Source organism: Hyperolius riggenbachi, chromosome 3 (assembly GCF_040937935.1).
Source record: "Hyperolius riggenbachi isolate aHypRig1 chromosome 3, aHypRig1.pri, whole genome shotgun sequence".
In the NCBI taxonomy this organism is placed as follows: domain Eukaryota; kingdom Metazoa; phylum Chordata; class Amphibia; order Anura; family Hyperoliidae; genus Hyperolius; species Hyperolius riggenbachi.
In genome coordinates, this window is record NC_090648.1 from 311607446 (window position 1) to 311621204 (window position 13759).

The following is a 13759-nucleotide window of genomic DNA, read 5'->3' on the forward strand; positions in this document are numbered from 1 at the left end:
TGTAATTTGCTCTATGTTGTTGTGGTATTCGTATTGTAATTTGCTCTATATTGTTGTGTTATTCGCACCATGCCAATTGCCTGTGTCCACAAACAATTCCGGGTGTGGCGCCTGTCGCACTTGGCGAATAAAGAATTCTGATTCTGATGGACATATGACTATAGGGAATAGATAGTGAACCCCTCTGAGGGACAGCTAGTGACACGACTATATACAAAGTTCTGTGGAAGATGTTAACAATATATTCATACTAAATAATAATAATACAAATTACTTCATTCTACATTATACTTTTTTGATCATTTTCCTTTGAATCTCAAAATATACAACTACAGTTTTTTATTCATGTCCTTTTGTTATTCTACAGGTATGTGGCTGTATAATTTTGGGTGTGTCCATATGGCTTCGTGTCAGTAAAGATGCTCAGGAGGTGAGTCAAAACACGGATGAGGTGAATCTACACCTTAAAAAGGAAGCACAGAGACAATGGGAGCCCAGTAGTGCAATATGTGTCACACTAATATATGAAAATATTAGAAAAAGAAGTGTCACTCACAAAGGGGAGTTGCATAAAAGGGCAACCAACCAAATCAAGCAGGTGGAGAAACCCATCTCCACTTAGTAAAAAAACAAATTAAAATTATAACAAAAAAGATGGCTTACCTCTATAATGACACAGGAGTAATGCAAGAAAGTTTATTATGCACTGGCAACGTGTTTCATGAAGCTATGCCCACTTTCTCAGGCCTATTGGCTGGATAGAGGTGTACTGGTTAAGGGCCCTGCCTCTGACACAGGAGACCAGGGTTTAAAACTCGGCTCTTCCTGCTGAGTAAGCCAAAAACTATTCAGTAGGAGACCTTGGCCAAGACGCCCTAACACTTTTACTCCCTATAGAGTCCTATACTCCCTTTTACTCCCTATAGAGTATATTTACTCCTAGTGACTGCAGCTCTGTCGCTTTGAGTCCACCAGGAGAAAAGCACGATATAAATGTACTGTTTCTGTCTGTCTAGCGTAGTGTCACCACTGTCAATAGCTGAGCCATGAGCACTTCTCTACATACAGTGGCGTAGCTACAAACCTCTGGGCCCCGATGCGGAATCTGGATGTGGCCCCCCCACGGCAACAACAGCCCCCCTCCCCCGGCAACACCCGACGCACACACATATCCAAATCCCTATAGCCAGCTATAGGTCCCCCCAGTATAGGTAGCCAGGCATAGGTAAGCCAGTATAGTTGCCCCCGGTATAGGTTAGCCAGGTAGGTGCCTCCAGCATAAGTAGCCAGTATAGTTGCCCCCAGTATAGGTTAGATAGGCAGGCGCCGCCGGTATAGGTTAGATAGATAGGTGCCCCCAGTACAGGTTAGCTAGGTGGGTGCCTCTAATATAGGTAGCCAGAATAGTTGTCCCCAGCATAGGTTAGATAGGTAGGTGCCCCCAGTATAGGTTAGTTAGGTAGGTGCCTCCAATATAGGTAGCCAGTATAGTTGCCACCTGTATAGGCTAGCTAGGTGCCTCGAATACAGGTTAGACAGGTAAGTGCCCCCAGGTTAGATAGGTAGGTGCCCCCCAGTATAGGTTAGATTAGGTAGCTGCCCCCCAGTATAGGTTAGATGAGGTAGGTGCCCCCCAGTATAGGTTAGGTAGCTGCCCCCCAGGATAGATTAGGTAGCTTTCCCCCAGGATAGGTTAGATTAGGTAGCTGCCCCCAGGATAGGTTAGAGTAGGTAGCTGCCCCCCAGGATAGGTTAGAGTAGGTAGCTGCCCCCCAGGATAGATTAGGTAGCTACCCCCCAGGATAGGTTAGATTAGGTAGCTGCCCCCCAGGATAGGTTAGATTAGGTAGCTGCCCCCCCCAGATAGGTTAGGTAGGTAGCTGCCCCCCCCAGGATAGGTTAGGTAGGTAGCTGCCCCCCCCAGGATAGGTTAGGTAGATAGCTGCCCCCCCAGGATAGGTTAGGTAGGTAGCTGCCCCCCCAGGACAGGTTAGGTAGGTAGCTGCCCCCCAGGACAGGTTAGGTAGGTAGCTGCCCCCCAGGATAGATTAGGTAGCTGCCCCCCAGGATAGGTTAGATTAGGTAGCTGCCCCCCCAGGATAGGTAGGTAGCTGCCCCCCAGGATTAGGTAGGTAGGTAGGTAGGTCCCCCCCCCCCCATAATGAAGGGGGGAGCCGCAGCTGCGGGGAGAGCAGCCCGACCTCTCCCTCCCTTCCTCTCCCCGGGCCCCCCCCCCTTCAAATGCAGAGTGCGCGGCGCACGGAAGCGCTGTAGGCAGAACTCACCTCCGTCCCTGCGCCGCTGGTCTCCTCCCGCTCTGTATAGATGTTGTTACACACTGCTTCCTGTTTAGCCGGAAGCAGTGTGTAACAACATCTATACAGCGAGAGGAGATCAGCGGCGCTTGGAACGCAGGGACGGAGGTGAGTTTCAGCCTACAGCGCTTCCGTGCGCGTCACTTTGCATCTGAAGGGGGGGGGGCCCGGGGAGAGGAAGGGAGGGAGAGGTCGGGCTGCCCTCCCCGCGGCTGCGGCTCCCCCCTCCCAATAGCGCGCACGGCGCACGGGCCGCACTCAGTCCTGGCCGCACTACAAAAAGACATGGGCCCCCCCGGGCCCCTCCCCCGCCTCTTCAGGAGCCGGGCCCAGTCGCGCATGCGACCGCTGCGACCTCTATTGCTACGCCCCTGTCTACATATTAAACTTGCCTTACTCTTCAGTTATTATAGAGCTAAGCCATCTCTTTTATTATCCTTTTAGTTGTTTTTAACTAAGTTTTATACATTTTGAGTGTTTCTTCACCTTTCAGCAGGTGAGTAATAAGAAACCATTCAGGAAACATCTTGCTGCAGGTCTAATCATCAAGTATAAAAAGTGGACATTCAAGCTGTTTTATTTGGTACAAAAATGGCAAATAAAATCACTTGCATTGGACAATGGAGGTTGCCAGTGCAGAGAGGTTGACAGTTGTTTAGCCTTTCATGAAGGCGTGTCAGGACAACTGACCTCTGCACTGACCTTATATAGAGTACAAGTGAGCTGATTTTTTTTTGCAGAAGTCTGTTCTGAGGCAGTTGTTTCATCCTGGTATGGGCAAAAGTAGACATAAGCATTGTGCAATGGTCCGCAATGAGGGTAGAAGTGGCGATGCACTTCCGGATGGGGAGTGCTGGCAATCACGCCAGTGCTCGATGTGATGGGCCTGCTTGCCGCTTGGGGACACTGCGATTAGTGTGTGTCTCTGGCGACAGGAGTCTAACAGGAAATGGGTTTGTTTGTTTGGCACCCCTCGTGTGTAATTAGCTATACAGTGCGTGATGGAGCCAGTAAAAGCCTTCCTTGCCACACCTTACAGGTAACAGCCCACTTGTACCCTATATAAGGTCAGTGCAGAGATGGGTCTGTTGTCATGGCGAGTCTTCGTGAAAGACGAAACAGCTGTCGACATCTCTGCACACTACTGACCTCCTGTTACGATACCTCTGCACTGGTAACATAAAACATCACGTGCAGTGCATAGGAATTGCAAGAAATGCAGGTTTGTCACTAATGTGGAAATACACAAAGACTCAGACCAGGAATAAGACCAGGAATAAGGAAAAAATAAAGGTTTATTGCAACATAAATTAAGCAAATAGCATCAAAACGTACATTGACTTTATGCACAGAAACCAGGCAATCAAATAAGAAAATATGTAACTGCAAAAAAGGACTAGTAGTAGTAGTCATGACTTTGATGAACAGAGGCGCCAGCAGAATAAAAACAATTAAAAGTTTTAAAATATGCTGGGGAGGCAGTGGTGGACTTACCTCCGAAAGCAGACTAGACTACTTGTCTGACATAAATAAACACTTTATTAGTACCCCAATAGATGCAACGCGTTTCGCAGGACCAAGCCCGCTTCATCAGGCAATAAAACAAGGGACAAAACAGTAGCTCTCAGGAAGCACATATAGCGCCTCTGTGAGTAGTAGTCAGGGATATATATACATTAAGTGCTCCTTGCATATAGTGAATATGCAAAGCAGCCTTAAGTATATATCACTAGTGTGCACACTAAACCCTGGAACCTGGTTAATATATAAGCACATAAACTATATACAATATATACACACACAAGGCAACTTAACCATATATCGACAGGCAATGGGTAGTCATACAAGCAAGGTCAAACCAGAGAATCATACAGTGATATAATAGCTTAGGCAAAATATTAGTCAGGGAATAGCAAAAGATCATACATGGCAGGTAACAAGAGCAAGGCAGGGAAGGCTAGAACACAGAGAACAGGACTAGGAAACAGGCTTGATGAACTAGCAGTGAACTGAACTGGCCTGCTGAAGCTGATTATATGGTGTGCTGGGAGGTCAGATGACAATGTCCATGTGATCCCAGACCTGCTCTCATTAGCAGTCTGCAACAGAAATGTTCCTGTAGGAGAAACCTTTGCTGGTGGGCAGAGAGCAGTTCGGGCTGCATAATCCCTGAAGAGCCTGGGGACATCTGCTGGTGATACATAGGAAGTTCATTTAAAGAGTTCATGATGTTACCAGCAGATGCAGATCGTGACACCTCCCTCATCCAACGTGAGTAATTTTATTTGCCATTTTTGTACCAAATAAAATCTTGAATAACAGTTTTAATGTGCCCTCCACTTTTTGTACGTGAGGCCTGGACTGTTGTTGCTTGCTAGGAGGTGGCACTTGTGGTCTGCTGGGGGTTTTGATGCACCTGGCTTCTCTTGTCTGTGGTTTTGCTGCAGTTCTAACTGCTATATTATGGACGTTGTTTTAAACTAAAAGCAAAATAATTCACAATTTAATAGGAGAATATTACTGGTAAATGGAAGGTGATAATGACATTACTTTTACCTTGAAATCCATCAGTGGTTATTACGTCCTTCTAAATCTAGCCATACATTGGTTGAGGCACTTGATTCTGTAAAAGATCAATTGTCGGTAATAGTGTTTGATACACCACATTGTATCGCCTGAATAATAAGAAATTGGTTGAAAATTAATTAAATTTCTGGCCTATTTAACATTTGTTGGGCCCCTGCCACTGGGATAGAGGATAGGTCAGTGACAGTGGGGATGATAGGACACGGGGCCGGCACTACCATTAAGGCAAAGTGGGCAATTGCCCCAGGGCCCCAGAGCCTATTGGGGCCCCCCAAGGTCTTCCCCCAACTTAAATGTTTCTCCCCGGGGGCCCTGCAGAGTCTTTGGCAGAGTAGCATCTCACCTGTCCCGGTGGGCACACACCTCTGTCCATCTGTGGCTCTGTGCACTTCCATCTTCATCCACTGCTGGCTGCATCTTCTCTTTGACCGGTGGCATATTACCTGATAACATGCGTTGGGTCACATAGGAGATGCTCCCCTGTAAGGATGAAGTTGTGGAGTGCATGGGGTCAGGGACTGACAGAGGAGTGCGCGCCCGCCAGAGCAGGTGAGACACTGCTATGCCACTGTTTCTGCAGGAGTCCCAGGGAACACAAAAGGCCCCTAATGCTGCTTTCTGGTTTAGAGGAGTCTGTCAGGGGGGCCCCCAGATTCATTTTACCTAGGGGCCCATTATTACTTGAATCGGCCCTGATAGGACACATAGGTGGTGATGTGAATACTGTAGTTCCTATATTTGTTTATGCACCATTTGGGGATTATATGACAGCTAATGAAACTGTACATTTGTTAAATTACTTCAGTTTTTCTCAGCTCAATATAGGGATTATGTGATTTTTAGCAGCACTCCTAGGGTTATTTGGAGACTTAGCCCTTATACAATTAACTTTTTTTTTTCCTTTTCTCCTAGTTCTTCTGTTTAAAATACATTTTCAACACTCTGCAGCTAAAAAAGTCCCAAAAAGTAGGCGGAAAAGTACTGCCAAAATTATTCTAGAGTATTTTCTTGGTTACTGGTGGCTTAAAAAGCATTTTGTTTTACAAAAAAGTGTGAAGATAAAAGTGAAATTAATAAGGGTCTTTATCTATTTTCCTAAAAAATAATACTGCCTTTATGGTCTACATGTGAAAACAGGTGGAGGCCATTTCATTTTTTCTTTCTTTTTAGAGTGAGTCACCCATTTTACAGCCAAACCAGTTATAAGCGAGTTATACAATGTTTATAGCGCTACTGTTTCTGTTAAATTTTCACTCAAATTTTCATTTTCTGATGTCTTAGCTCCAAGTAGTACAACGCTTATTGTACTTTATTATGAGCCTGTAGGCCTTCATGCCCTTTATCATTCTACCCATCCCACACTGACTCAATTGTGTGATAGTTCAAACTACATTAAAGCATAAAAAGATTGTCCATCTTTAGCAGGTGTGTCTGAATCGATGACTTATAAAAATGCTCATCCCTCTTTGCATTTGCAAAGAACTTCTCAAAATATTGTGCCTCTGTCAATCATCATTTCACAAAGTTCAGAATAGAGGGAGTAACCCGTGTGTACATTTACATAAAGAGGCCTGGCTTATGTTTTAGGAAGGCCCTTCAAGGGATTTCCACCTTTGCTCTAAGAGCAAGATAGAATTTTATTGAGTAAGACACTTTTATGGGCCTTATCCCTTGGTTCTGAGGTCTGTCTATTTTTTAAGAATACCTCTGGATACATATATAGGTATATCCCTGTTACTGGAAAGGATGTTGAAAAGAGCAACTTAGATTATTAGAAGCATAGGGGACTTCAGCTGTGACAAAAGCCTAAATTTACGTTTAAAAAGTAAGCTTCAAAAGTAAGATATGATAACCATGTATAAATATATAGATGGCCACTACAAATAAAATATGGACATATAGTTCACTTTAAAGAGAACCCGAGGTGGGTTTGTGAAATCATATTAGGACACAGAAGCAGGTTCTGTATACAATCACCTGCCTCTGTGTCCTTTCAGTGTGCCTCCAGCTCCCCCCCCCCCCCCCCCAGGCTCTGCTGTCCCTCATTATAAAAAGCGCCAGGCTAGTGACATGCAGATTGTTGCTAGCCTGTTATTTACCTCAGGCTGCCACTCACCGCCGCTCCCCCACCTCCTGTATAGCGCGGCTCCCCGCCTGTGTCCCTTCCCTCCCTACCCTCTGTAAGCTTCCTCCAATCGGCTTACAGAGGCGGGGAGGGAAGGGACACAGGCGGTGAGCCGTGCTATACAGTAGGGGGAAAGGCAGCGGTGAGTGGCTGCCTGAAGTAAATAGCAGGCTAGCGACAATATGCGTATCGCTAGTCTGGCCCTTTTTATAATGGGGGACGGCAGAGCCCGTGGGGGGGCTGGAGGCACACTGAAAGGACACAGAGTCAGGTTATTGTATACAGAACGTGCCTCTGTGTCCTAATACGATTTCACAAACCCACCTCGGGTTCTCTTTAAGTCAATCTAAACATGAACATTACAACTATAATGGAGTAGCGTAACTGCAAGAAAACATGAATAGAGAGTTTGTAATGAAAATAATGTTGCTTACTCCTATTCATGCATGTTTGTTAGGGATCACACCAGGTAAATGATTCCATGCAGCCAGCACAATGCAGAGAGAGGAGTTGGTGTGGACTCTAAGACTTACGCATCTATTCCATGGCCGAGCTTGTCTACGGGTAGAGCATTTGAGCTGATTAATAATGAAAGAGAAGGGCAAGGGCGTACCGCTCCTGGTTCAAGCTAGTGGATCAGACTGTGACAAAATATCTAAGAATGCAGTTTGTTATAATAATACTAATAATTATCTGCAGCAGAACAATTAGTCTCATGTGCTAATTTCCATGCATTTCCTATTTTTTTGTTGCATTTTAGAAAATGAATTTTCAAGGAAGTGGTATGCTGGTTGCAGTTGATGTGATGATAGCAGTGGGTTCAATAATTATGGTGCTTGGATTTTTTGGATGTTGCGGAGCTATAAAGGAGAGTCGCTGCCTTCTCCTACTGGTATGTATTTATGCTCCAAATGCCCTAAAATCCCATACACAGAAAGCACATGCATGCGCGCATGAAGAATAATGTTTGTGATCAATATGTGTCATGTTTTGAGGCTAAATATTGCTCTTCGGCATCTGTACCCTATATTGTATCTAAGTATGGAAGATATCTATTCAGCAAAAAAAAAACAACAAAAAAAACAAACAGGAAGTCGCTGTGGCAAACTCTATTTACAGTATCTGCATTTAAGAGGGCTTGGATACTTGCCTTCCATTAAAGAGAATCTGTATTGTTAAAATCGCACAAAAGTAAACATACCAGTGTGTTAGGGGACATCTCCTATTACCCTCTGTAACAATTTCACCGCTCCCCGCCGCATTAAAAGTAGTCAAAAACTGTTTTAAAAAGTTTGTTTATAAACAAACAAAATGGCCACCAAAACAGGAAGTAGGTTGATGTACAATATGTCCACACATAGAAAATACATCCATACACAAGCAGGCTGTATACAGCCTTACTTCTGAATCTCAAGCGATCACTTGTGTGTGTTTACCTTCTGTCCCCAGCTTCTCTCATGCACTGAACATTACAGGCTTCCTGCAGACAGCTCTGCCTATGTCGTTAATTCCTCAGTATGTGACAGACCAGCTCCTTTCACAGCCTCCAGAGGAGGATTTTTATCCAGCTCTCTTCTATCACTGATAAGATAGCAGAGACGCTGCTGGCTTATGTAAATAAAACACACACTGGAGTGTGCATAGAGGAACAGTTCAACACTGAAGAACTTGGCAGCCTTCCAGACACAGGCCGACAAGTCTGACAGGGGAAAGATACATTGATTTATTACAGAGATGGTTATAGTAGAAAGAGCTGCAGTGAGCCAGAACAGATTAGAATAGGTTTAGGAACTTTTAGGATGGTAGAAAAAACGTTGTAATTTTTGTTACAGAGTCACTTTAAAGGACATCCACGACTATAATTACTAGGTCATTCCCAGGAGAGTTGATCCAGGGATTTATCTGACTGCCATCAATGACAAGCCTTGCAACATTTTCCGCTTCCCTTGAAACAACTGGGATATGTGCGGGTTCAGGACAGTGTCGTTTTGTTGTTGTTGTTTTGTTATATTCTTTCTTCTGGTTGAACTTGATGGACAGATGTCTTTTAAACCAAGCTAATTAATTTACTATGTTATTTATCGCTGCTGAACAGCTCAATAGAAGTCTAAAGCCTGTGCACACCATTGCGTTGCTCACACATTATACAAAAACACATGGCACATGCATTGCTTTCCATTTCAGAGATGGCCTCAGCAAGAGGGCTTTAGCTTTTTTCATCTTAAATGGTTAATAACCATATAAACTGCATAGTAATTTGTGCTTCTGTCTGCTTATGATATATGCAAAGCTCAATTCATGGGTTTAGGTCCAATTTAATAGTAATTTTCCTCCTCTTTTCTGTTTAGTTCTTCATTGGCTTGTTTCTGATCCTGGCACTTCAAATAACAGCAGGCATTCTTGGAGTTGTCTATAAACCAAAAGTATGTTGAAAAACATTCAACAAACACCTCCTGCATGGCAGCAAATATGAATGAGCGTGAGTTAACTTTCACCTTTAACACTTATTATTTTCCAGATTGAAGAATCAGTTAACAAAACTTTACATGAGATGTTACCATTACACAATAAACCAGCTGAGGTTATAAACAGCTTGGAAACTATCCAGAATCAGGTGAGACAGAAAAATTACATATCTGTCTATGCAACAAATACATGATCCATGATTTTGTAATTCTTAAAGCATGTGGATTTCGTAGAATGCCATAACTTTCTTAAAGGAGTCATGAAGCAAGTTAAGCAACATTCCAATGGCCTACCTCCAGCTGTTCTTTAGGTTATACCAAGCTGGAACGCAGTGTCCATTGCCCCCCGAAATCGCTAATTTTGACGTTAATCGAGGCGGTAATATTACTGTGCCCATGTTGGGGCTGTAGACATCTTGTATCCGGAACGCTGGCACAGTTGGAACGCATAGCGTGCTTCCGTACGCCCGCGCACTCATACAGTAGCCGTCGGAGGCGTGTTAGAGCTTGCCATTCTCGCTCGCAAGCCAAACCCTCCGCTTCTGTAACCGCACACCAAACCCTCCCTCCAACTTCCGCCGTGCAACTTACTTTGTATTTTTTTTTAGTGCACGATTAGCTGCTATAAGCCTCAGCCTCCGCCAGCCTGTCCTGTATGTCAGCGCGTCTCACACATGGATTAGCTGTGCATGAGAGCGAGCTGGAAGCTAGGCAGAGACTGGAGGGAGGGCTTGGTGGGCGGTTACTGAAGTGGAGGGTTTGGCTTGCGAGCGAGGACAGCAAGCTCAAACACGTCTCCGACGGCTAATGTATGAATGCGTAAGCACGCAATATGATCCAACTGAGCCAGCAGGAGTACAATGAAATAACTACTGCATCTGCGTGGCCCAATTAATTCCAGTTTTCGGGAGATCCCGACCTCGAGGTCAGGTCCCCGACCGGAGTGAATACCGGAGAAAGGAGCAGTTTTTTTAACACAACAGAGGAGGCGATCCGCCGATCCTGCAGAAAAAACAGTGAGTAACAGGCAGACAGGAGTCTTTCACCTAGCACAGTTTGGCTGATGACTCCTTTAAATAAAGCTTAATGCAATTTTGCCTTCTTAAAACAGAAATTATCTGCAATAGTTCAGCTTTAAGCAAGCAACTGTGGTTTCCCATGATGCATCAGTCCTGACTAGGCAAATCATCTCTTTATGCCCCTGAATGCCAGGCACACATACATAACCACTGTTGTGTAGTGAGCCTTTAGTTAATAAATTGTACAGAGACACGTCAATCCAACATGTATACAGCCCGTTTCTGACTTTCTGGTCCTCATCAGTGCATGGTATGGAATGATATGATTCCATGGGATATATTGCCTGAAAGCTGAGAACATGAAAATTCTACGGTTACATAGTCATTCTGCCTGTATTTGTTAAATTAATAATTTTTTTAAAAATACACCCAAATCATTACTGGAGTTACTTGGGCCAGTACTAAGGAATACCCAGACACCTCATGGTGACCATTTCCAGGTGGTTCTGAGTCACCATGAGCTGTCTGGATATTCCTTTCTTAAAGGGACACTGAAGTGAGAGGGATGTAAAGGCTGCCATATTTATTTCCTTTTAAGAAATACCAGTTGCCTGGCTGATCATCTGCCTCTAATACTTTTAGCCATAGACTAGAATATTATTCAGATGCTGCTGCAGCCAAATAGATCAGCAGGGCTGCCAGGTAACTGGTATTGTTTAAACAGGAATAAATATTGCAGTTTTTATATACTTCTCACTTCAGTTGTCCATGTACTGTGAAATATTGATTGATTTTAACCATACTTAAGAATCGATATTGATACGTTTTGTGAAAGGAGAAAAAATGTCCATTTATTTACCGTATATACAAGAAAAATCTTTTGCACTTTTTTAATGCCAAATTTCCCCTTGCTAGTGTATGATATGCCTGGTTAATTTGCAGGACTAACTTTCTCCTTGAATTTTTTTAGTTTGCAATTTACAAAATTGTCACAAAAAATTGTGTTAAATGGCCTGCAGATTTGGTGAATCAAATTCTAAAAAAAAAAGGTCCTCTTTATTTTAGCCATAATTCATTTTTATTAGAATTCACTTGTGTTGCCTGATGCAACACTGATGGCAAGGCAGTGGTGTATCTTAAAGGGTGCAGGCTTGCCTAGTGCTATAGGCGCCATGCCTGCCCTCCTGCTGTGCTGCCTGCTGTCTCCCAATTGCAGCCCCAGACCACCACTGCCCGCTGTCCCCAGCCCTGCTGCCTTCCTGTCAGAAGCTCTTTGGCCAGTGCAGTGTGTGCGGGGACAAACCACTTTTCTCAGCGGAAAGGGGGTTTGCAACAAGCTGCTAGTTGTAAAAATAAATAGACTCTCAGGCTGGAGCCTGATCTACATTTCCCATTCTTTCTTGCTCGGCATTTACAGCTCCAGCTCTATGCGGACAAATAAGCTGAGAACTGCAGAGTCCTGGAATGTGAGCACATCCAGCTCTCCCCTCCCCTGGGAAAGTGAAGACGCTAGCTAGGAAGTGAAGAGGAGAGATGCACAGTGGAGATGCGAAGTTCGTATCTTTTCAATGATCCGGATGATTCGAATCGGATCATTGAAAAGATCCGGATCTTTGATCCAAATCTCGGATCATTTTACAAGGGAAGCATTCGGGGTGAAATGACTAGCAGGACAGGAGAAGGGGAGGGGGGTGGACACACAGAGAAGATGGACAGAGGGCAGGGAGTGGACAGAGAAGGGAGGAGGGACGAGCAGAGAGCAGAAATGTTTGTTTGCACGCAATACCCACATGCTGCAATTATGCTTTACATATATTTCACCTATATGTTCATCTGTATACTCCCAACTCCCATTCCCCAAAGCATTCCCAGAAGTGAAGTGCAGCTGTTTAGAGCAGTGCATGAGGATCATATTGTACAGCAATTACAGTGCCTGCTCTGTCCTAGCCCAGCATGCTGCCTGTAACGTTACTGAGCTGTGCCAAAAGTTTCCAATGTGTTCACTGTGCCCAACTACGGAACAGACAGCCTATAATGAGCAGCACATTTCAGCCAGTATGTGTGCTCTACACATATCTGGCAGTGGCACCGATGTCCCCTTTCTCTCATCTACCTGTGGCTGTGCAAGGCTGCCTCCCCTTCAACAGAGCGATCCATCTCTGCTCTGCTTCCAGGACCCTGCTGCCCACTGAGAGGGGGGCGTGTCGCTCCTGACCCCACCCCATTTGCGATCCAAATCACTCATTTTGATGATTCGGATGATTCGACTCACAAAATAGATTTGGATCAAAGATCCGAATCGTTCATGATCCGGACAACACTAATGCACAGACACACTGGTGCAGGGGAGACAGCATGACAGAGTGTTGTGAGCTGGAGGTGATGCTGTATGTATGCAATGTGTGCTGTATGTATGTGTACATGTGTATGGATCTGTGTATGGATCTGTGTATGAATGGCTGCTGTCTGGATCTGTGTATAAATTGCTGCTTGTATGTATGCATTGTGTGCTGTATGTGTGGCGTAACTGTGCACAGTATAAATGTATGGTGTGTGTGTGATGTACTGTATGTGTATGTGTCTGTGTGTAAATGTATGTGCATATATTATGTACTTATATAGAGAATGTTTCCTCCTCCCTTGTGTCCAAAGTTGCACCCCTCTTTCACCAACCCGATATTAACCACTTGCCGACCGCGCACTCATAACGCGCGTCGGCAAAGTGGTAGCTGCAGGACAAGCGGCGCACATCTGCGTCGCCGGCTGCAGGCTAATTAATCAGGAAACAGCTTCCTGTCAATTCACGGCGGGGGGCTTCGTGAATAGCCTGCGGGCTGCCGATCGCGGCTGGCAGGCTAAATGTAAACACAAGTGGAAATAATCCGCTTTGTTTACATTTTTACAACGCTGCTAACAGTAGCAGCGTTGTACTAGATCAGCGATCCCCGGCCAATCAGCGGCCGGGGATCGCTGTCACATGACAGGCAGGAGCCTGTTAGAGGCTGCACAGGACAGATCCGTTCCTGTGCAGCCTCCGATCTCCGGGGCAGGGAGGGAGAAGAGGGAGAGGGGTAATCCTGCCGTGGAGGGGGCTTTGAGGTGCCCCCCCCCCCCCCCGCCAGCCACACACAGGCAGGAGCGATCAGACCCCCCCAGCACATCATCCCCCTAGTGGGGAAAAAAGGGGGGCGATCTGGTTGCTCTGCCTGTTATTTAATCTGTGCTGGGGGCTGTAGAGCCCACCCAGCA

General features: G+C 45.1%; 1 protein-coding gene across 1 annotated transcript in view; it reads left to right on the top strand.

The window, feature by feature from the left end:
• Positions 1 to 13759, top strand: part of TSPAN8 (tetraspanin 8) — a 52663-nt gene that overhangs the window by 15392 nt on the left and 23512 nt on the right. Inside the window, exons 2-5 of the mRNA XM_068272750.1 lie at positions 368 to 430; positions 7787 to 7918; positions 9375 to 9449; positions 9545 to 9640. Of these exons, the coding sequence (XP_068128851.1) occupies positions 368 to 430; positions 7787 to 7918; positions 9375 to 9449; positions 9545 to 9640 (366 nt within the window). The remainder of the gene's footprint in view (positions 1 to 367; positions 431 to 7786; positions 7919 to 9374; positions 9450 to 9544; positions 9641 to 13759) is intronic.